The sequence below is a fragment of the Acanthamoeba castellanii genome, assembly GCF_000313135.1.
Source record: "Acanthamoeba castellanii str. Neff unplaced genomic scaffold scf7180000084730, whole genome shotgun sequence".
Lineage (NCBI taxonomy): Eukaryota > Discosea > Longamoebia > Acanthamoebidae > Acanthamoeba > Acanthamoeba castellanii.
Genome location: NW_004457598.1, coordinates 254,719 through 275,281, shown reverse-complemented (window position 1 = coordinate 275,281; position 20,563 = coordinate 254,719). Strand labels below are relative to the sequence as shown.

At 56.3% G+C, this 20,563-nt stretch overlaps 7 protein-coding genes and 1 pseudogene across 7 annotated transcripts; 6 read left to right on the top strand and 2 right to left on the bottom strand.

Moving 5' to 3' along the window:
* Window positions 1-210: 210 nt before the first annotated feature.
* ACA1_385810 (Rap/ranGAP domain containing protein) lies at window positions 211-5,085 on the bottom strand (the record flags this gene model as incomplete). The annotated part of the gene is made up of 15 exons (XM_004347135.1): window positions 211-317; window positions 404-510; window positions 589-676; window positions 778-874; window positions 979-1,082; window positions 1,185-1,283; window positions 1,412-1,517; window positions 1,658-2,027; window positions 2,095-2,275; window positions 2,406-2,504; window positions 2,609-2,690; window positions 2,756-4,228; window positions 4,343-4,477; window positions 4,551-4,603; window positions 4,752-5,085. The coding sequence occupies 15 exons, from the start codon at window positions 5,083-5,085 to the stop codon at window positions 211-213; spliced, it is 3,435 nt and encodes a 1,144-aa protein (XP_004347185.1).
* Window positions 5,086-5,485: 400 nt separating this feature from the next.
* On the top strand, window positions 5,486-5,960 carry ACA1_385800 (TPR repeat region protein; the record flags this gene model as incomplete). The annotated part of the gene is given in 2 exon segments (XM_004347134.1): window positions 5,486-5,526; window positions 5,537-5,960. Coding segments are annotated over 2 exon segments (465 nt in total), but the record flags the coding sequence as incomplete, so codon positions are not given.
* Window positions 5,961-6,475: 515 nt separating this feature from the next.
* ACA1_385790 lies at window positions 6,476-8,986 on the top strand (annotated as a pseudogene).
* A 303-nt stretch (window positions 8,987-9,289) lies between these two features.
* ACA1_385780 (protein kinase domain containing protein) lies at window positions 9,290-12,455 on the top strand (the record flags this gene model as incomplete). The annotated part of the gene is made up of 12 exons (XM_004347133.1): window positions 9,290-9,421; window positions 9,637-9,726; window positions 9,895-10,261; window positions 10,485-10,555; window positions 10,693-10,806; window positions 10,872-10,943; window positions 11,049-11,121; window positions 11,192-11,385; window positions 11,512-11,662; window positions 11,726-11,844; window positions 11,943-12,222; window positions 12,310-12,455. The coding sequence occupies 12 exons, from the start codon at window positions 9,290-9,292 to the stop codon at window positions 12,453-12,455; spliced, it is 1,809 nt and encodes a 602-aa protein (XP_004347183.1).
* Window positions 12,456-12,756: 301 nt separating this feature from the next.
* On the top strand, window positions 12,757-15,628 carry ACA1_385770 (protein kinase domain containing protein; the record flags this gene model as incomplete). The annotated part of the gene is made up of 15 exons (XM_004347132.1): window positions 12,757-12,846; window positions 13,011-13,100; window positions 13,164-13,267; window positions 13,370-13,542; window positions 13,613-13,683; window positions 13,777-13,890; window positions 13,952-14,023; window positions 14,109-14,178; window positions 14,256-14,449; window positions 14,555-14,678; window positions 14,776-14,894; window positions 14,992-15,014; window positions 15,101-15,218; window positions 15,320-15,455; window positions 15,549-15,628. The coding sequence occupies 15 exons, from the start codon at window positions 12,757-12,759 to the stop codon at window positions 15,626-15,628; spliced, it is 1,578 nt and encodes a 525-aa protein (XP_004347182.1).
* A 1,450-nt stretch (window positions 15,629-17,078) lies between these two features.
* On the top strand, window positions 17,079-18,181 carry ACA1_385760 (MSP (Major sperm protein) domain containing protein; the record flags this gene model as incomplete). Its single annotated transcript, XM_004347131.1, has 5 exons — window positions 17,079-17,165; window positions 17,236-17,448; window positions 17,574-17,649; window positions 17,789-17,985; window positions 18,056-18,181. The coding sequence occupies 5 exons, from the start codon at window positions 17,079-17,081 to the stop codon at window positions 18,179-18,181; spliced, it is 699 nt and encodes a 232-aa protein (XP_004347181.1).
* A 389-nt stretch (window positions 18,182-18,570) lies between these two features.
* Window positions 18,571-19,214, top strand: ACA1_385750 (nicotinamide-nucleotide adenylyltransferase/ nicotinate-nucleotide adenylyltransferase, putative; the record flags this gene model as incomplete). Its single annotated transcript, XM_004347130.1, has 5 exons — window positions 18,571-18,690; window positions 18,726-18,844; window positions 18,923-19,016; window positions 19,085-19,176; window positions 19,202-19,214. 5 exons carry the CDS (start codon window positions 18,571-18,573, stop codon window positions 19,212-19,214), a joined length of 438 nt encoding a protein of 145 aa, XP_004347180.1.
* A 606-nt stretch (window positions 19,215-19,820) lies between these two features.
* On the bottom strand, window positions 19,821-20,474 carry ACA1_385740 (uncharacterized protein; the record flags this gene model as incomplete). Its single annotated transcript, XM_004347129.1, has 2 exons — window positions 19,821-20,372; window positions 20,427-20,474. The coding sequence occupies 2 exons, from the start codon at window positions 20,472-20,474 to the stop codon at window positions 19,821-19,823; spliced, it is 600 nt and encodes a 199-aa protein (XP_004347179.1).
* Between the last annotated feature and the right edge of the window lie 89 nt (window positions 20,475-20,563).

Genomic DNA, 20,563 nt, shown 5'->3' with positions numbered 1-20,563 from the left:
GTGTCGGGAATCCAATCTACCACCGCTACGCGACCGCCAGTGCGATGCCGTAGTACTGCGCGACCGAAGAATAGCTGTGGCAGCACCCGGATTCCTCCCGGCTCTCGAATTCCCAATTTCACCGAATTCTTTTTTCGCCCATTGGTGCAAATGATAGAATGCAACCAACCCACCAACAGCAAAGGGCACACACATTTCCGCGGGGGGGCATCATGAACCCCAGTCCTTCATGAGATCCTCCATCAGGGCGGATCGGGTCATCTCGAGCTTCCTGGCGAACACGGGCGCGTGTAGTGCCGCTCGCTGACCGTTCACCACTGCAGATCAATCATAGAAGAACGAAGAGAGATCAGGTTCTCATCATTCTTCTGATGATTGTGGTTGATCATAGCGGCAAACATACGTTTGGTCAGAAGGAAATCGATGAACTTGTCGTCGAGCGCGAAGTGGTAGCCTCGAGGAATGGTGGCGCCGTAGGGTCGCACTCCCTCCCGCGATGCAAACTCGACTCTGGTCGGGGGGACAACAATGGTGAGTGAGACCTGGAGGGCAGAGCAGGGTGTGTTGGGACTGAGCCGGAGTGCGAACCTCATCCGCGGGGCTGAGCCAGGGCCGTCGGAGAAGATGATCTCGTCTGTCACTTCGTCGCGATCGACGGACACGACAGCGTAGATGTCTACGATGGAAGGCTAACGTTAGCGATTGCCATCACCATCATCACCGTCACCGTAACCGTCATAATGCAGAAGAGAGGCGAGAATGGCGGGCGCGTCGTACGATTGAACTTGGTCTTGATCATTGACGGAGTAAAGGTGCCGCTGTCAAGGAAGATGATCACAACGATGTCGTTACCCAAGTGCCGCTTGCGCTCGACCTGAAGCCACAATGCCAGATGTTATGGTTTGACACTCACCGCGCGCACTGCGACACACACACACACAACACACACACACGCACACACACAACTAGAACGTGTACGTGTTGGGTGTCGTCAGGATAGAATGGAAGCAGCGGAGCCACGTGGAACATGATTTCCAGGTCTCTGAACTTCCTGAACACCGACTGCGTCCCCGTCGAATCCCCTACATCGATTCAACGTGGATCGACATGCGAGCAAACATGTCAGCTATGAAGAACACGTGCGAAAAGAGAAAGAACGAAAAAGAAAGATAGCGATGGCGTACGTTTGACGTCGAGTCCGCCGGCATACTGGGTCCAGCCCTTGAGTGTGATCCTGTCTCCCAGGAGGTGCAAAAATTGCTGAAATTCAGGGCTCGTCTCCACTGTGATTCCGCACAGCAGATCGTTAGTCGTGTGTGTGCGCGCGCGCCCGTGTGTGAGTGTGTGTGTGTGCGCGTGCGCGCGCGTGTGCGGTGGTGCGTGTGTGTGTCGCGCGAGGGTGTGTGTTTACCGTTTGCGAACATCTCGTTTTCGCTCTGGCCCTCCCTGCCGTATAGTACACCGAATTTGTATTCGTCATGATCCAGGAACGCCTTCTCCAACTTGACCATGTCCTCCTGTGTAACGTCGAAGCACCACGTCAATTCTCGCACGCACCAGCACACACGACACGCACCACTGCACGCGCGCGCGCACACACACACCACCGCACACACGCACGACACACCCTGGGCGGAAGCGAAAAACGAAAACGTACAGGGAAGGAGGACGGTTTGACGGGCTTGAGTTTGAGGTCGTGGATCTCGGGGCATATGCCCTGCGAGCCGCATGCGATCTGGATGGCCCGATGCTTCTCGGCCTTGCTCGTGCCGCTGCGGATGAAGAACTGCTGGGCGCCCTTCTTGGTCTGCAGGAGCACGCGCCACGTGTGCGGCGCCGCCCCATTGGCCTGTCGGGACTTGCCTGATATGGAGAATATCTCCGATTTGGTCTTCCATCCGCCCAGCTTGAATGCGTCCTTCCCCAGGTTGTGCAACAGACTCGACGACGACGTTGATGATGGTGACGACGGGTCTTCTTTGATGATGATGTCTGCCTTGATGTTGGCGTTGCTCGACTTGCGAGGCCTTCAGACCAGCCTACATCAGAAGCGAGCTCTAGGAAGGGAGAGGGGGGGTGGAGGGGAATGCGTACAGAAGAATGGCCGAGCGCCGCTTGGCCTGCTTGGTGAGGTTGCTGCTGCCGCTGTTGGACGCGGCTGCGGGGGTGGAGTCGGTGGTGTCGAGGGGGATGTTGCCGAGGGACGAGGGCGAGTTCTCGCGCGACAGCACCGGGCTCGACGTGGGCGACTCGGCCAGACCGGACGCGTGCGTTTCTGTGAACGAATCAGCCGATCGGCGCAGAGAGAAGCGGGTGCCCAGCGTTCGAAGGGAAAAGCAAAACGAAAACGAAAACGAAAACGACAAACAGAAACAAAACAAAATACAACTTAAAAGGCGGCGTACCTCGTCGAAGGAGGCGGGCAGAGCCGCGTGTGGATTTTCCCTCGATCGAAATGAGGATCGGGCCGAGACGCTCGTGCCTGGCCCAGTAATTCTCGTGCTCTGCACACGACGATGCGTCGCATATACAAAACATCGCACGACACGACACACGTACAAAATGAGTGCCTGAGACTGCAGGCGCCACACGAAGACTCGACCCGTACCTCGTTGGAAGAAGAACTTCTTGTAGTAGGGCACGAGCTCGTGATCGTTCTCGAAGGCCATGTACGCTCCCGGCACAAAGTCCTGATGAGGTCCAGCTTACCAGTTAGCGCGAGCTCGTGTGGCGTGTCGTGTGCGTGCGTGCGTACCCTCTTGGAGCCCCTTTCGACGTGCCACAGGCTGTCGGTGGGCAGGAGCTGCACGTTGTCGATGAGCGACTTCCGCGGCGTCTCCTCGTCCGAGTCCTCCCCCTGCGCCTGCTGGTCGTCTTTCCCGCCGGCCGCGCCGCCGCCGTCGTCGTCTTCATCGGCGAGCTTGAAGGTCGGCGAGCGCTTGGGGCCGCGCGGCGAGGGGCTCTTGCCGGCCGACGCGGCGCCGGCCAAGTCGGCCGCGTCGCCCCACTCCTTGATATAGCCCTGCTCGACCAGCACCTTGTAGCTCGGCCGGCGGACCAGCATGCGGTCGAGCTTCTCCGAGTTGTGCTTCATAAGGTGCGGCCGGAGGCTGTCGCTGGCCTTCTTCGTCGACGTCGATGTCGCGGTCATGCCCACGATCGAGCTGCCGGCCTCGCGCTCGCGCTTGGCCGCGGCGATGACGTCCTCGCTGATGGTGTCGCTCTTGTCCCTGGCCGCGCCGCCCTTGAGCCCGCGCACCTTGTCCCACTTGGATTTCTTCTTCTCTTTATCTTTCTTTTCCTTGTGCGGTTGCTTGGTGACCGAGTCGCCGCCTTTGCTGCCCGACGACGAAGAGGCCAGCGACGACGACGAAGTCGACATGGGCGACGATGTCGACAGCGACGCCGACGACGCCGACGAGCCGTCCCTCTTGATCTTATCGATCGAAGGCGAGGCCTCGACCCCTCTCGCGCCGATGACGAGCGACTTGACCGACTCGCTCATCGACGCGGCGCGCACGTGGCCTCTCCGCCGGGCGTGCGCCTGCTTGCGCGCCTCCTCCTTCTGATCGATCTTGCTGCCCTTGCTCTTGAGCGAGAACGGCGCCGCGCCGTCTGCAGAGTCCTGGTGCGGCGACGCTTCGGCCGAAGACCCGGAGGCCTCGGCGATGACGACGCGACCGCTCTTCCTAAGGAAATCGCCGACCGCGACCGGCTCGATCGAGTCCGCCGATCTGACTGTGGCGACGCTCTTCGACATGTCGGCGGTGATGTCTGTGGCGACCTCCTTCGCAGCTTCGTCTACCGGAGCCGCGTCCACAACCGCCGTCGCGGTCAGCTCCACCGAGTCGGCATCGGCCGGCTTGGCCGGGCTCTCGTCGGGCTGCTTTGAGTCCGTGGCCTGCGCTGCAGTCGGGTCGTCTTGCGGTGCCGGCGTGGCGTTCGGTTTGTCGACGTCATCGACGGCGTCCACGTCTACCTGTTGAGGGGCTTGGTTGTTGTCCCCGGTGGCGGTGGGGTCCTCGATGGGGTCGGCCTGCTGCGGCGGCGTAGTGTGGTCGGCCGTGTCGGGCTGCTTGTCGACAGTCGTAAGGCTCTCTTCACTCACTGGCGCTGGGGTGGTGGTTTGGTGGTCGTCCGGCGTGTGAGCGGATTCGGCGGGCGGCGGGCTGGCGGTTTCTTCCGGCACTGCGTCAGCAGGCCCGCTCGTCGTTCGCTGGGCCTCGTCCTACGCGCCATCAAGCCGTGTCGTGAGAACTGCCCAACGCACACACCGCACACACCGCACACACCACCGCATTCGCGCCACTGAGAGCGGATGGTGAACGGAGTGAGGGCAAACCTTGGTCACGACGGGGTCGTTCTTGTTCGGGGTGGTGGCCTTGGCGACGGGAACGGAGGGGAAGTGGCGCTGCGAGGCCTCGGCCAGCTGCTTCCACTCGTCCATCGTCAGGTCCTTCAGGTTGCGCGAATTCCCCTGTGGCGATGGAATGGTTGGTATTGAGAGCTGAGTTTGTTTTCTCGCTTCGTGCTGAATTGGCGATTGGTACCTGTTGGAACATGCAGCCGCTGTTCCACGCCTTGACCAGCGACAACACCGACCCTGGCCAGCGTCAAGAAATTAATATTTAGTATTTTTGAACTTTTTTTAAAAAAAAAGACGAATCAAATGAAATAAAAATGAAAGAACGAAAGCGACAAGGGGAGAAGAAGAACGAAGGAGCAAGGAGAAGGAGAGGAGGAGGGGGCACCTTTGGGCATTTCAGTACAGAGGAAGGAGACGTCGGTGAACGAGATTTGATCCCCGAGCCTCTTCTCCCTAGCTACACCAGACCCGCTCTTGGATGAAGCGAGGGAAGGAGAGGGAACACCCGCAGCAGCCCCCTCCGCGGCGTTCAGGCGCTCCTGCTCCTCGAGCCGTTGGATGATGCCCTTGATCTCCTTTGAAAAAATCTCTTCCTTCTGCTCGAGGGCGCGGCTTCGCGCGGGCGTGTGTTGGGCGCTGGCCTGCCCGATGTGTTTCTCCACCTCGACCTTCATCTTGGTCACCGGCTGGGACACCGCCAGCTCTTCATAGGAGTTCATGGCCTTTGTTCTCTCTTCTCTTTCGTTCTTTTCTCTTTCGTTCTTTTTTTGATTACTTCTCTGCAGGCCGCAGAAGAGCGAAGGACGAGCCGACGACAACGAGTTCGCGTTCCTCCCTCGATGGATTGATTTTCGTCAGATGTTTAGTTGTCTGCGTGTCCTCGCTCGTCGTTGGGGACCGAACGGTTGGAGGGGACGACGTCCTGTTGCCGAGGACGTAGCTCCGCGGTTTCACACATCGAACCAATCAAAACGAACCTGAGCTAGTGCTGGAATGTGTATGGAATGTGCTGATGTCAGCATCACGTGTCATGATGACGTCAGGCAAACGCCAAGAGTTGCTCGAATTTGCGCGGGCTGCGATTCGTTTCTAATCAGTCATTTTTTCCCAACGAGCAGCGAAGATGAGAAGGAGCAGCGTCGCATCAGCCCACATTATCAGTGCCGTCAGGTTTGCACCCGTGTCGCGAGGGCTGATTTTGCCGACATCGGCGAGATTGCTCTCTACATCGTCTGCATCTTCATCATCTTCGCCCAATTTCACGAATCAGCTGCCTACCTACGACGATGTAAAGTACAGCCAGCTGGACTCGCGCCGAAAGCGCCTCCTCTTCAGAAGCAAGGAGAGGGGCATGCTCGAGACGGACCTCATCCTCGGCTCCTTCGCGATCCAAAATCTTGAAGCCATGAATGAAACGCAACTCGCCCAGTTCGAGCAAATCCTGGACTGCATCGATCCCGATCTCTTCCTGTATCTCACGAAGAAGGTCGAGACGCCGGCCGAGCTCGACAACGAAGTCATGCACGCCATCCAGAAGCACACCTTTAACAACCCTCTCAACTATGACTCCACAGCTAACCGCAAGCTCAACTGAGTGCATAAGCACCCTGCGTGGTGAATAAACAGACGCGTCTTTCCTTGTTGAGTGCTCTCTGTACGCTCGGCCGACTGGGCGATCGCCGGAGCAGCTTCATCTTCATCACCTACAGCATACAGATACATAGTACAAGCATGTTCGACTTCCCACCTTGTTGAGGTGTGGCGCTATAAAAGTGGAAGTCTAGGTTGTGTCGACCACTTCTCACTGAGATAGCCAGTCAGTGCTGGTACCACCTCGGCCGAGATCGAGCAGAACAACATTATGTTCAATTGTTGTCGACCACAAATTAATTAGCTGAGCTGCACGCCAGCAAAGCCACGCGAAGGTGGCGGCAGAGTCGAAGAAGAAACAAGAAGGGAACGACGCGCCTTTGGAGGAAAGCGACAATTTTCTCATCTTTCAAGAGACCTCTCGATCGAAGAAGATAGAACCATCGCGCCGCGTGTCAGCAGAAGGGATTCGTTCGGCTTCAAACAAGCGGGTCAATCGCAAATAATTGCAAAACAATAATGGAAAGAAAAACGTCGCTCGAGAGACTGCAACTCCTCAAGAAGGGAGACCAGGAGGCTGCCAAGATTCATAGAGAATGGGTACAGCGTTCGTTTGTAATCTGGGGTGACCGTTCGGCACTGGGGCAACGTGATTTACCCCTTCATTCGCTTGGGAACTCGCATTGCTCCATAATTTGTGTAGCGCATTGCATTTTGTGCTCACCCCTTCTCATCTGCAGGAGACCGGAAGCACCCTCATCAGGGCATCCGAGCTCGAGTACCGAAGAGATGACGAGATCGCGAGGGGCAACTACGGTACGGTCTACAAGGGGCGGTGCAGAGGCTTCCCCGTGGCGATCAAGGTGCTGCACAACCAGCAGCTCACCCAGCAGAAGATCGAGGAGCTCAAGCGAGAAGTCGAAATCATGAAGTACGCCATTCCTGGCCCCAACATCGAAACGCGTAGTTGCTCAATCGGTTTTTGTCTCAATGCACCATCTCACGTCTCCTCATTTCCCGAATCTCTTCAATAACAGGGCGCTGCGGCATCCGTGCATCCTGTTGCTCATGGGCGTGTGCACGGAGAAGGACAACCTCGCCGTCGTCATGGAGTATGTCGAGGGTCGCGACCTTGGCACCATCGTCCACGACCGCTCCGTCGATATCTCCACCAAGCAGAAGCTCCACATCGCCAAGGGCATCGCTCAGGGTACACCCACGCACCCTCGCCATCAACATTCCGCCTACAACTTTCGCGCGCATTGACGCTCACCCTCATTCCTCTTCTTCCGCTTCATCATCATCACCGTCATCATCGCCATCATCTATCAGGAATGAACTGGTTGCACTGCCTGAAGCCCGAGCCCATCATTCACCGCGACCTCAAGCCGGCCAACATCCTGGTGACCAAGGAGGGCAACGTGAAGGTGTGCGATTTCGGTCTGTCGTGTGTCAAGGAGAGGTTCGACCCCAAGGCGCCACCCAAGGACAAGGCCGTCGGCACCCCCGTCTACATGGTACCATGCTGTGCCCTCGCCTTCGATCGAGTTGTTCGTGGCATCGATGTTGACATGTATTCGTGTTGCTCTCTACGCGACAAGGCCCCCGAAATCCTGTGCGGTGTGCCATCGAGCGAGAAGTCAGACGTCTACGCCTACGCCGTGCTGCTCTGGGAGCTGTTCATGCGAAAGGGCAGGCCGTTCAGTGAGATTCCTACTTTCGATGCTTTCTGCGACGCCGTCATCGACCGGTGCCCTTCCCATAGCCATGAGCGAGCGAGCACGCGCACGCACACGCGCACACCACCCACACACACCACATGTGATCTTTGGATTCGCCACCAACGCTGACGTTATCCGTGTTCCGTGTTGCACTCGCGCCAGACACGAGAGGCCCCCGATGACCGAAGATATCCCCAGCAACATCCGAAAACTGATCAAGGACTGCTGGCACCCGGACAGACACTTCAGGCCCAGCTTCTCCGAGATCCTCGATCGGTTGGACGACATTGTCGTGGACAACGTCGTCAAGGACCTCGAGGGCCGCGCGCTCTACAAGCGTCTGAGGCGGAAGGAGGTATGACTCTCTCCTTCTCCCTCTCGAGTGCCGTGTGTTTCGCTCATCGCCCATTTCTTTCCTTTTCCTTTTCCTATAGTCGACGGCCCACTACCCGTGGGTAGTGGATTGGGACAACTTCGCGCTGGCCTTTTGCCAGTACTACAGCCTGAACCCGTCGACCCTGGGACCCGAGACCACCACCTACAAGTGCGCCAAGTTGGCTCTCGGTATGCCCCCGAAATCCCCTATTGAGTGCTAGGTGTCGCGCGAACCATCATCGCCATTGCAATGTACTGAAGAGAGCGCCATTGTGTCAACAACCCAGCGGAGGAGGACAAGGACCAGACGGCGGGCGACAGCAACAAGAAGTACGTCGTCACCTGCGAGAGCTTTGCGAGGTTCCTCAAGGTGTTCGGCCCTCTGCGGTCCACCATCCTCGCCGAGTTCGACGAGATCTGCAAGCGAGGGTACGTTTCCCCCGCCCCAATGGTTGATGTAACTCGTCGTAGTAACTCATCGACGACACGACTCTACTCGACACGATTCGACACATGTAGGTGCTGGCATGGAATGATTGAGGCCAAGGAGGCCGAGAGGCGGTTAGCGGCGCTGAAGAAGGGCTACCTGCTGCGTCTGTCGTCGAAGGACGCCTGCATCACCATCAGCAGGAAGGTCAACGGCGTCTTCCAGCATCAGAGGGTTCTCAGGAAGGACGACGGCTACAACGTGCAGATCGGGAAGGACATCTTCTCCTTCACCACGGTGCTCGACTTCCTCGACTCGCCGCAGGCGCGCGAGCGCACCAAGAAGGGCGGCCTCCACCTGAAGAAGATCTGCTCCAAGGACTCGGAGTACGCCAGGGTGCACATGGAGGTGCCCGAGGAGAGCTCCAGCTACGTCGACGCGGCCGATCTCGAGGACCAGCTCTCCAAGCTCATGAGCGGACCCAGCAAGAGCCAGCCTCCCTACTAAGACCAGTTCCTCAACAACCACCAGCCACGCACCTTCCTCTTCTTCCTCGGCCAAGAATTGCAAGAATTCGAATTAATTTTAGTAATGTTTTATTAATTGAAACAAATAAAACGAAAAGAGAGAAGCTTCGGCCCACAACGCGGAGAAGAGTGCGCACAGGGGGCGACAACATAAACGGACCACAACGTGACTGTGCGCGACCCAAAGGAGGTGTGTGACAGGCTGGAGGCCGCGAGACAAGTGACATCGCCAACGCTGGGCAAGAGGAAGAAGGCATCGTCAGCACCCCAGCTCAACGCAGAGATGGACTACCAGAACAAAACGGCGGATGCCGAGCCCTTCTTCGACGACAGCGAAGATGAACGGGCCACCGTGACTCGCCTCAACAAACAACGCCGCAATCAGGAAGAGGACCGTCGCAAACAAAGAGAGTGGGTACGACAGCATCACTTGCATTTGTGTTTGTTCCCCCGAGAATTGCGACTTTGTCTTGGTATCCATCCATTCAATGTCCATCTCCGAAAGGGAGAAGATGCTTTTGCAACTTTGCATGATCCCTAAGAGAGCCGCTGATTGCGCAATATAAATTTTAATTCATGATTTGCATTGTGTTGTCATCTAATCGTCCCATTTCTTTTTTAACCTCACAGGAAACGGGCAGCACGCTGATTCGAGCTTCTGAGCTCGAGTACAGGAGGGAAGATGAAATCGCTCGTGGCAACTACGGCACCGTCTACAAGGTAACCACCACTCGTCTCGTCTCTCTTCTTCTACCCTCTTCCCGTTCGAGTAAGCATAAGAATAAAATATGAGTGTAGAAGATAAAATAAATAATAATAGACAAATAAATAATACAAGTCACTTTTTTAAAAAAAACATGAATTGGCACTTATCGTTTTCGGGTGTAGGGCCGATGCAGAGGCTATCCCGTGGCGATCAAGGTGCTGCACAACCAGCAGCTCACCCAGCAGAAGATCGAGGAGCTCAAGCGAGAAGTCGAAATCATGAAGTACGCCGCCGCCCCTGTTTCCAATCACACACAGCTGCCGCTCTGTAACCACAACCACAACCACAACCACAACCACAAACTCTTCAACAACAGGGCGCTGCGGCATCCGTGCATTCTGTTGCTCATGGGCGTGTGCACGGAGAAGGACAACCTCGCCGTCGTCATGGAATACGTCGAGGGTCGCGACCTCGGTTCGATCGTCCACGACCGCTCCATCCCCATCTCCAACCGACAGCGCTTCCACATCGCCAAGGGCATTGCTCAGGGTACACACACACACACACGACACACACACGACACACACGCACGCACACGACACACACGACACACACGACACACACGCACGCACACGCACATTCGCCACCCTCGCGTCCTCAACTTGTTCCTTGTTATCTGTTCTGGTTTCTTATTCTTGTTCCCGGTGTTGGGCGTTTATCTCCGAAATGTTAACCTGTTTTCCAACATGTATGTCGTGCGTGCACCAATCAGGAATGAATTGGCTGCACTGCCTGAAGCCCGAGCCTATCATTCACCGCGATCTCAAGCCCCCTAACGTGTTGGTACATAGTTTTTTGCCAACATTTTCTTCTTGGCACCCCTATTCTCTCGCTGTACGCTCGAGCGCGTTTTGGCTGACCACACAACAACAACCACACAACGCACAACACAACACAACCAACGACACGACACTCGACAGATCACACGCGAGGGCAACGTGAAGGTGTGCGACTTTGGTCTGTCGTGTGCCAAGGAGAAGTTCGACCCCAAGGGTCCCCTCAAAGACAAGGCCGTCGGCACTCCGGTCTACATGGTACCATGCCTCACTCACTGCACGCACCGCACACGCACCATTGCACACACTAACGTTTGGTACAGGCGCCGGAGATTTTGTGCGGTATTCCCGCGAGCGAGAAATCCGACGTGTACGCGTACGGCATGCTTCTCTGGGTACCACACTTTCCTCACACGCTCTGTTTTGTTTGATGACTGCGACATTCTTTGACTTAAACGTTTGCATTCCTGTTCCTTTTCTCTCTCGATTCAACCCGATAGGAGCTCTTTGCGCGCCAGGGCAAGCCATTCGCGCACATGAACTCCTTCCAGCTCTTCTGTGAGACCGTCGTCGGTACTACCCCATCGCCACCATCATTGTCACACATTCCACGACATTCCTCACATCGTGGATGGGAACACAGATCGCGACGAGCGGCCGCCCATTCCCGAAGGCGTTCCCGACAACGTGGTCAAGCTCATCCGCGACTGCTGGCTCAAGGACCGCTACGCCAGGCCGAGCTTCGCCGAGATCCTGACCCGCTGGGACGACATCATTGTCGATAACACCATCCGGGACGTGGCCGGCCGTGTGCTCTGGAAGCGGCTTCACACACTCGTACGCGCACGCCCTCTGTTTCCCTGTTGCGCGCGGCCAGAGGCCCAATGCGGCGGCGAATGTTTGGAATGCATCGCGATTCTTGGCACATTGGGCTGACGGCGCATTCATCGGTTTGCGCTGCAGGATGCCGAGCATCTGCCGTGGATGGTGGAGTGGGACAACTTCATCCTGGCATTCGGAGAGCACATGAACATGAAGCCCACCGCCCTCTCGCCCGACTCCACCATGATTCAGTGCGCCAAGCTCATTCTCGGTAACACTCTCTCCCTGCACCGTGCACACGCACCACCGCACACGCACACCACGCCAGCGCACGGACTCACCTTCTTCGATGCAGCGGTGGCGAGCAAGGACATCACGACGAGCGACACCAACAAGAGGTTCGCCGTTACTCTTGAGAGCTACGCTCGCTTCCTTCACATTTTCGGCCCGCTCCGACCCACCATCCTCAGCGATGTACGCACCTTCGTTCTTCTTCGTTCTTTTTCTCTTCGCTTCGTTCTTCGTTCTTTACTCTTCGCTCTTCATTTTTTTAACGTGTCTACATGTACCAGTTCGACGAGCTGTGCAAGGCTGGGTGCTTCCACGGTCTGATCGACTCCAAGGAGGCCGAGCGCCGGCTGGCGAGCATGAAGAAGGGCTTCCTCCTGCGGGTGTCGGCGAACAACGACACCTGCGTGACCATCAGCCGGAAGACGGCCGAAGGCTACAAGCACCAGAGAATCGCCAAGAAGCCCAACGGCTTCAACGTGCAGATCGGGAAGGAGGTCTACAGCTTCCCGTCGCTCATCGACTTCCTCATGTCGCCCCAGGCCAAGGAGCGCACCAAAAAGGGTACGTGTGTGTTGCGTGTTGTGTGTTGCGTGTCGCGTGTCGCATCGTGTGTGCTGACGTTTTTCTTTTCTTTCACCCAATAACAAGGCGGCCTGCACCTCACAAAGGTGTGCAACAAGGATTCGCCCTTCGCTGCCGTACACCACGACGTGCCGCTCGACCGCTCCAACTACGAGCCCTCGCCCCTGCTCCACGTCTCGAAAAGCCTGGACGAGCTCAGCATCGACGCCTGAACCCCTCTACCCCCTCCTTCCGGGTTCTGTTTCGCTTATCTGTATTTTTCACCGTCTGGATGCGCACCGGCAGTGCCGGTTTTGCGTTTTGCTTGCGCTCCGTCTGTGGCCGAGCTAAACCATTGCCAGGCGAAGCGGAGTTGATTCGTTTAGCAGGAGACTGGCGCAACCGGGTGCACAACATTGTCGACCACACCCCCAAGCTCGCTGCGCAGTTCAAATAGAGACACAGCCCCACAACCAACAACAACACACCAAAGCAAACGCTTGAACAGTTCAAGTAGCACCCGCACAGCAAAAGATGGCAACGCTCGCCGAGAAGAGGCAATTCTTTCTGGACAGCGGGGTCAAGACCCTGACCCAACTGCTCTCTGAACAAGACACCCGACCAGTCTTTGGCAAGTACTCCCCTCTTTCCTCCCTCTTCGTTCTTCCTTGCCGTGTCCTCTTCATTCTTTTTCACGGTCCGTTCACGTGGTGACCAAGTTCACACAGTTACTGAGTTTAGGGTTAGTTTGTTCTGATGATGCCACAACTTTTGTTTGTCGGCGGCAGGGATGGGAAAACGGCGCCATCCGGCCCGAAGAGCTGCACTACAGCAAGGACGAGGTCATCGCTCAGGGGCACCACGGCACCGTCTACAAGGTATTGAGCACCGCACCTTCATCCCCCCCCCAACCACCACCACTGACTACAGCGCGTGCCCAGGGAATGTGCCGAGGGTCGCAGGTGGCCATCAAAGTGCTGGGCAACCGAAATGGAATGGACGAGAGCCAGATCGAGTCTCTGCAGCGCGAAGCCGACATCATGCGGTTCGCCGACTCCTCGCCCGATCTATGATAGACTTGATCGTCGCAATCAACTGATGATGATGAATGTCGTGTGTGGGGTCGTGGCGTGTCGTGGCGTCGCAGAGCGCTGAGGCACCCCAGCATTCTGCTGCTGATGGGCGTGTGCTCGGAGAAGAGTAAATTGGCGATCGTCACCGAATTCGTGGCCGGGCGCGACCTGAACGCGATAATCCACGACCCCGCGGTCGAGATGAGCATCCGCCAGAAGCTCAACATCGCCAAGGGCATCGCCCAAGGTTTCAGCCCAGCCACTTTTATACTAATATTATAATATATATATTTTTTGTATTCACGCTCTCCCCAAAGGCATGAACTGGTTGCACTGCTTGCAGCCGGACCCGATCATACACCGCGACCTCAAGCCGGCCAACGTCCTGGTACGTCTGGACATGATGATGCCTTCCTTTGTGACTAAGTGGATGAACGAGCGACCTGACCTCAATGGTGTGTGGTTGGATTGTTGCGTTCAGGTGACGCCCGAGGGCAACGTGAAGGTCTGCGACTTCGGTCTGTCGTGCGTCAAGGAGACCTACGACCCCGACGCGCCGCCCAAGGACACTGTCACCGGCACCGCCATCTATCTCGTACGCATGCCTTCATCGGCCTCGCGGCCCAAGCTTTGTTTGCTCATTTTACTATGACAAGGCCCCGGAAGTGCTCGAGGGTATGCCGGCGAGCGAGAAGTCGGACATCTACGCCTACGCCGTACTTTTGTCGGTACACACTCTCGTTTGGGTCATTCACTTCGCGCCAAACGTCTGGCTCACCAGATTTGTATTCAAACTCTAAAATGAATGAACAGGAGCTGTTCACGCGCGTGAAGCCCTTCAAGGAAATCGACAGCATCAAGAAGCTGCATCACGCGGTTGTGGGTTCGTACTACTACTGCTACTACTGGCCTTGGCCTTTTGGAAATCCACACGCTGATGTGGGTGGTGTGTGTGCACAGACGGGAAGCAGAGGCCGGCGCTCATTGACGCTGTGCCGGAGGCGGTGGCGGAGCTACTGCGCGAGTGCTGGCATCACGACCGCGACGCGCGGCCGTGCTTTGCGGAGGTGCTGATGCGCCTCGACGGCGTCGTGGTGGACCTGTCCCTGTCACACTCCTCGGCTCGCACCTTTTGGCGGGAGCTGCGACCCAAGGTATGTGGAGTGCATTCCATACCACGCATTCCTCACCCCATCCCTTGGCTCACTAGGAATGTACACTCCACTTCACCGCCTTCACATCGTACGCTGGACGGGCAGCACTACCCGTGGGCTGTGACCTGGGACCGGTTCCTGGAGGCGTTCCACCGCTACGCCAAGCCCAAGCTTCCCCTCAAGCTCTACGCCCAGACGCCCGAAGCCAAATGCGCCCAGCTCCTCCTCGGTTTGCCTCTCCACCCTCCAAGGCGGTGGTGAGCTCACACTGCGATGCTGACGTGTCATGCGGTTCTCGTGGTTTGGGCGGGGGGTCGATTCCTCAGCTGTGCAAAACGAAGACATGACGAGGAGCCGGGACAGACAGGAGTGGACCGTGTTGCTCGAGAGCTTCGGCCGATTCACGCACCTCTTCGGCCCCTTTCGGCCTATCATCCTCACAAAGGTACGGTGGACTACCCAATCGCAGCCTGCCCTGCTCTTCTCAACTTTTTAACGATCATTCCATGCATTCCTTCCATTCAACCCAACACTTCTGTCAGTTCTCTGAGCTTTGCAAGACAGGGTACACAACCAACCAACCCTAATCAAACCCTCACCAAGCCAAAAAACGAACCATCGATTGTGATTGTGATCGTTTTTCTTGCACAGGTGCTTCCACGGCACGATAGAAGCAAAGGAAGCCGAGCGACGGCTGGCCTCCAAGAAAAAGGGATTCATTCTGCGGCTGTCCGCGAAGGACCCTTCCTGTGTCACCATCAGTCGCGAGGTATGCAAGCTGTCTTCTTTTCCGTTTTCTTCGTTTTCTTCGTTGTCGACTGCTCACTCATACCTGGCGGCGGGGCCGCGCGGGCTGTTGGGCGGCGGCAGGACAAGGGCAAGGCGCGACACTTGCGAGTGCTGCGCACCGAGAGCGGATTCAACGTACAGGTGGGCAAGGACGTCCACTGCTTCCCCGACCTCCTCGCCTTTCTTGACTCGCCACAAGCCACCAAGTCCGGCAAGAGTACGTCAAGCCCAAAGCGCGACCCCACACCTTGGCAAGGTCCAACTCAATTCCTATCGTGTGTGTCGTGTGTTGTGTCGTGCGCGTGGCAAGGTGGGCTGGGCTTGCAGAAGGTGTGCTCAAAGGACTCGGAGTACGCAGCGGTGCACGAGCGCAGCAGGGGCGGACACTGATGACGAGTCGTGCTATGACAAGACGCCCCTCCTTGACAATGTGGTGGTCCCCCGAGCCAGCCGGAGCGCCACACCATAGTTTGGCTCAAGTTGTAGTGAAGCTATTTGTTCTAGTAGCCATTTCTTCGCCAGGGGAGGTTTCAACTGTGGGCTTTGGGATCACTGATGATGAACAGCTGGTACTCTTCCCTGTATAAGCGCAGACAGCATTGTTGTGATAACCAGTCTCATTCCCATGTCCTCATGGGTATCCTCCCAGAATCACTGCACAGCATCCCACAGACCCAGGGCAACATTGAACTGAATATCAGGTAAGAACTGTGGAGCACCAGACCTTGGTCAGTAATAACTCAGATGCAGTTAAAGAAAAAACATGCCAATGTTGTAATACATACCAGCCTCATTGGAGAATTAATCTGTAACCTTAATCAAACTGTGGTTCTGAAATATGTTTTTTTTCACTGTTGTCAGCTGTTGGCAATAGAGGCCAGCACAATGGTGAGGAGGAAGATGAGGAAGCCCAAACCAGACTTCAATTTTCTAACTCTGCGTCCTCAAAGTGCATTAGGGTAAGGAGGAAAGCTGGGCACCTTGGAACTGGTTCCTGGGTATTCACACTATGTGGTGTAATCCACACACTGACAAAGGAGGGAAAGATGGGAAGATGCTCTGGCAACAACCTAAACAAATATGATACCTCAATCCCATTACTCTCAACAATTCAAGCTAAGATGCCTCCCCCCCCCAGTGTAATTGATTGCACTCCCTGCCAAAGCTGCTTGGGTACAGAGGTAAAGGTGTTGTTTTACAACATGGGCATAAAACACTAACCATGACAAGAACTGGTGACACCAAGCCAGTGGAACAGAGTGTTGCTGCTGCTTTGCTAAAAGGATGAGTGACCTGGTCTATGCACCCTCAAATGTGAATAACCCTAAACTGCACTTGGCAGCGTCAGCCCAATTCAGTTCTCTGTACTTGTTGTTAATATAGAATTGGGACGAAAAAAGATATAAAATAATCATTGTTGAGCGATGGACGCCAAGCAGGATGGACAAAATCTGCACATCTTGCAGCGTGTGATAGAAGAGCTCAAGAAGGAGACAAACAATTTTTACGTTTTTCTCCAGGGCGAGGGAGGAAAAGATCTGGTGAAGAAGTATAAGGTTGCACATCCATTTGCCTTGTCTATTGTTCATCTTCTCTCACTCCGCTCCAACACACACCACAGGAGTGGCGCATTGTCCAGACGCTACGCGCCGATGAAGAATCTCTCTTCTCCATCTTCTCGCCTGAGCTCATCGTCCTCATCTTTTCCCACCTCGACGAGTGCTCCCTCGCCACCGCATCTGAGGTACTGTGCTCAAATCGCAGCCACAGCACAGCACATCACATCACATCACATCACATAATCGTTCCACTCGCATCGCAGGTGTGCAAGACCTGGAAGATGATCACAGACATGCACGAGGACTACCTATGGAAGCGCCTCGTCTATCAGTTCTTCACCTTCTGCCCGGGCGCACCACAAGAAGAGGTACTTGCCAAGCGCAACATGACACACACGACGCACACGACACGAGCGTGACTCCCTGACGACGGTCCAGCAGTCGCAGCAGGCCGCACTCAAGCGCGAGAAGGACTCGACGGAGAGCTGGAAGCGGTTCTTCCGGCGGTCCCTCGGGCGACACCCGCGCCTCGACTTCTATCCCGCACCGGCGCACGGACTCTACTTCCCCACGCCTTCCGCCCAAACAGTCCACACGCGGCTCTACATGCGGAACAGCACACGCTCGGCCGTCACCCTCTTCCGAGTCATGGTAAGTGGCAGCAGCTCTCACTTCTTGCTGTCGCCGGCTTCGGGAGGCCTCACACGCACGTGTGCGTGTGTGTGTGTGTGTGTGTGTGTGTGTGTGTGTGTGTGTGTGTGTGTGTGTGTTTTCAGGTCACCAAGCCCAAGGACTACGTAGTGAAGCCCACCCACGGGATACTCCTGCCCAGACAAGTCTTGACCGTCTCCAGTGCGTCTGCCTCTTCCTTCTGGGCCTCTAGGTCTCCTGCCGAGGCTGTTGCCCAATTGCTCACAATGATCGCGTACACGCACTCTCCACCGCACACGCAACACCGCACGCGTGCCACCGCACACTCACACGGGAGCAGTTCTTGCTCGTCAGCTTTCAAAGGAGGCGCTGGAGCAGATGCAAGAGTGCAAGGACAAGTTCATGATCCAGACAGCGACGGTGACCCTGGAGCAACTTGTCGAGGAGGGCGCCGTCGATCCCAAGCGGGCCGATCCCAGCTACGTGCGGAAGGCGCGCTCCTGTACTCTAGACCTCTCCCACGTCTTCGCCGACAACGTACGCCTCTCCCTCTCTCTTCCGCACCGCACATGCACACACCCTCACGCGCCCTGTCGACAATCAACAGTTTGATGCGCTGCGGTACGTGAAGGACAATCCGGACAAGGTGAGCAAGCACATCTTCAAGTGCCACTACTTGCCCGTCCAACAGCAGGACGACGAATCGGCCACCGCCTACTCTGCCGCTTCTTGATAAACCTTTGTGGAATAGTGATTTATTTTACTGGTGGCAAAAATTGATAAATACACAACTGGCCCAATTTAATTCTGCGATATTCATTCACGCTCTTTGAAAAAAGAGACAAAGCTGTTAAGAACGTACAGAACACATCAAAGACGAGCGGGAGCAAGAGAGGTATGGGCCAGTCGCAGTCGTCAAGGTCAGTTATTGTGAGGCGGCAGGTGCAGGAAACAGAACAACCCGCACCGGTGCCCAACGGAGCTGAGTACACCCCCCTCCACAAGCTGCAGAAACTGTCAACACCAGCACCAGGGGCAGACAGCCAAGAAGAAGACGAAAAGGTGCAAATAACAAATAATATTCACCAGGCCATACTACAGCGATGTTGTACAAACTCAAATATGTCATGTCTCCAGGAGGAGCGAGTGGTGCTGGTGGCGACGGGCAGCTTCTGTCCTGTGCACAAGATGCATGTGCGCATGTTCGACATTGCGCGGGCACACCTGGTCAGCAATGGATTGGTACGGCCTGGCCCGATGTGCGTGGTGCCGCACAGTACACCAATAACGTTCTACAAACAACAAAACAGAACGTGGTCGGCGGCTTCTTGTCGCCCAGTCACGACGTGCACGTTCAGGCCAAGCTGGGCGAGCGCTACATCTCCGGTTTGGACCGGTACCAACTCCATACCGTCCAACGAATCACGCTTTTCTGATGTTTGCGTTCGGTCGGGGCCGGGTGGCGCGAGTGCAGAGTTAAGATGTGCGAACTGGCTGTGGCCGATTCAGAGTGGCTGGCAGTGTCGTCTTGGGAGTGCTCTCAGCCGCACTTCGTGTCCTTTGACCAGGTACCTGGTAGTTCTTCATTCATGCCTGCTTCATCAGATACAATAAGCCAACTTTTTTTGTGGGGCAGGTGACCCAAAACATCCAGGAGTATCTCAACCAACAGATGCCCCAGTACCGCTGGCGTTGCTTCTTCCTCTGCGGTGCAGATCTGGTTTACCGGTACGCACACCCGCTACAACAACAGGGAAAAAGATTAGGCCGACAACGGCAGGATTTGAACCTGCGCGGGGAGACCCCAGTAGATTTCGAGTCTACCGCCTTAACCACTCGGCCACGTTGTCTACACACTCACATGCTCCCAGCACAGCTAACTTGAGTTTTCCCATCTGATTTGGTCCCTCCTCGCAGCTGTCGCTTGTTCTTGGGCGCGGAGGGGTTCGGCGTCGTCGGCGTGGGTCGGCCAGAGTTCATGGAAAGACTCAGGGAACGAATTCAGCAGATCCAGGACTTCAACCAGGGCCGACACGAGTCCGAACAGGAGCGCTCTCTATGGCTCCCGCATGGCATGCGTCACTCCGAGCTGACACACTCCCTCGATTGTCACTCAAGGCCAAGATGAACCGCTTCGACAACTTCTTCATGGTGGAGGAGTCGGAAGACATCGAGGACTGCTCGTCGACCCTCATCCGAGAGAGGATCGACCAGGGACAGAGCGTGGACGACCTTACCTTCCCCGCCGTTGCCGACTATCTGCGCTCAATCCCTCCCCGTACCTCCACCTCCACTTACGGCCAGTAAATGCTGTTGTTTTTAATCTTATTTTACATGACCACTCCAAGTGTGCCGTGTGCGTGTGCGCGGTGTCAAGGTGCGGTGACACACTTGACCATGAGCATCTGGGTCGGGCCTTGGGTCTCGGGGTCGACCGACATCAAGTAGAGGCTCTCCACGAGCTCGGTACGCGGGCCGTGAAAGAAGATGAACTCAAGGTTGGTCATGCGGCCCGTACCGCGCTCCACCCAACGCCGTCCGTTGATGAGCGGCCACGGCGTCTTGAAGCGCTCGCCGGTGATGGTCGTGTCCTCCACCATCGTGCCATTACTATCGACCGAGTACTGCACCAGACACGTGCGTGTCGTGTCTTCGATCCTGCCGTACTCCTCCTGCAGCGTGTGCGTCGCCAGGGCGAGCGTGGCGTAGCAGCCCTTGGCCTCGTCGTAGTAATCGGACACCTCGAAGGGCGCCAGCGCGAAGGTGTCGACCACGGCGTAGGTGACAGGGTCGAACACGATGCCAGACCCCGAGCACACAGCTGTGCGGTTGTCGGCCCCCGAGAAGTACTTGCCGGCCCAGTTGGCGTTGAGGCCCTCCAGGGTCCAGTACTGACGGCTGCAGGTCGAGTCGCGGGGCGAATGCTGCGGGGGATGGCCATGGCCATGGTGGCTCCCTGACCCAGCGCTTGCGACTACCACGCTAAGCAGCACTACGGACACGACGAGGAAAGTGGTGTGGGCCATGGTGAAGGTATGAGAGACAGAAAAGAAGCAGCGGTCGGCGTATTGGACCCACAAGGGAGACCAATGAGAGGATGAGGTTATTCGTAGAG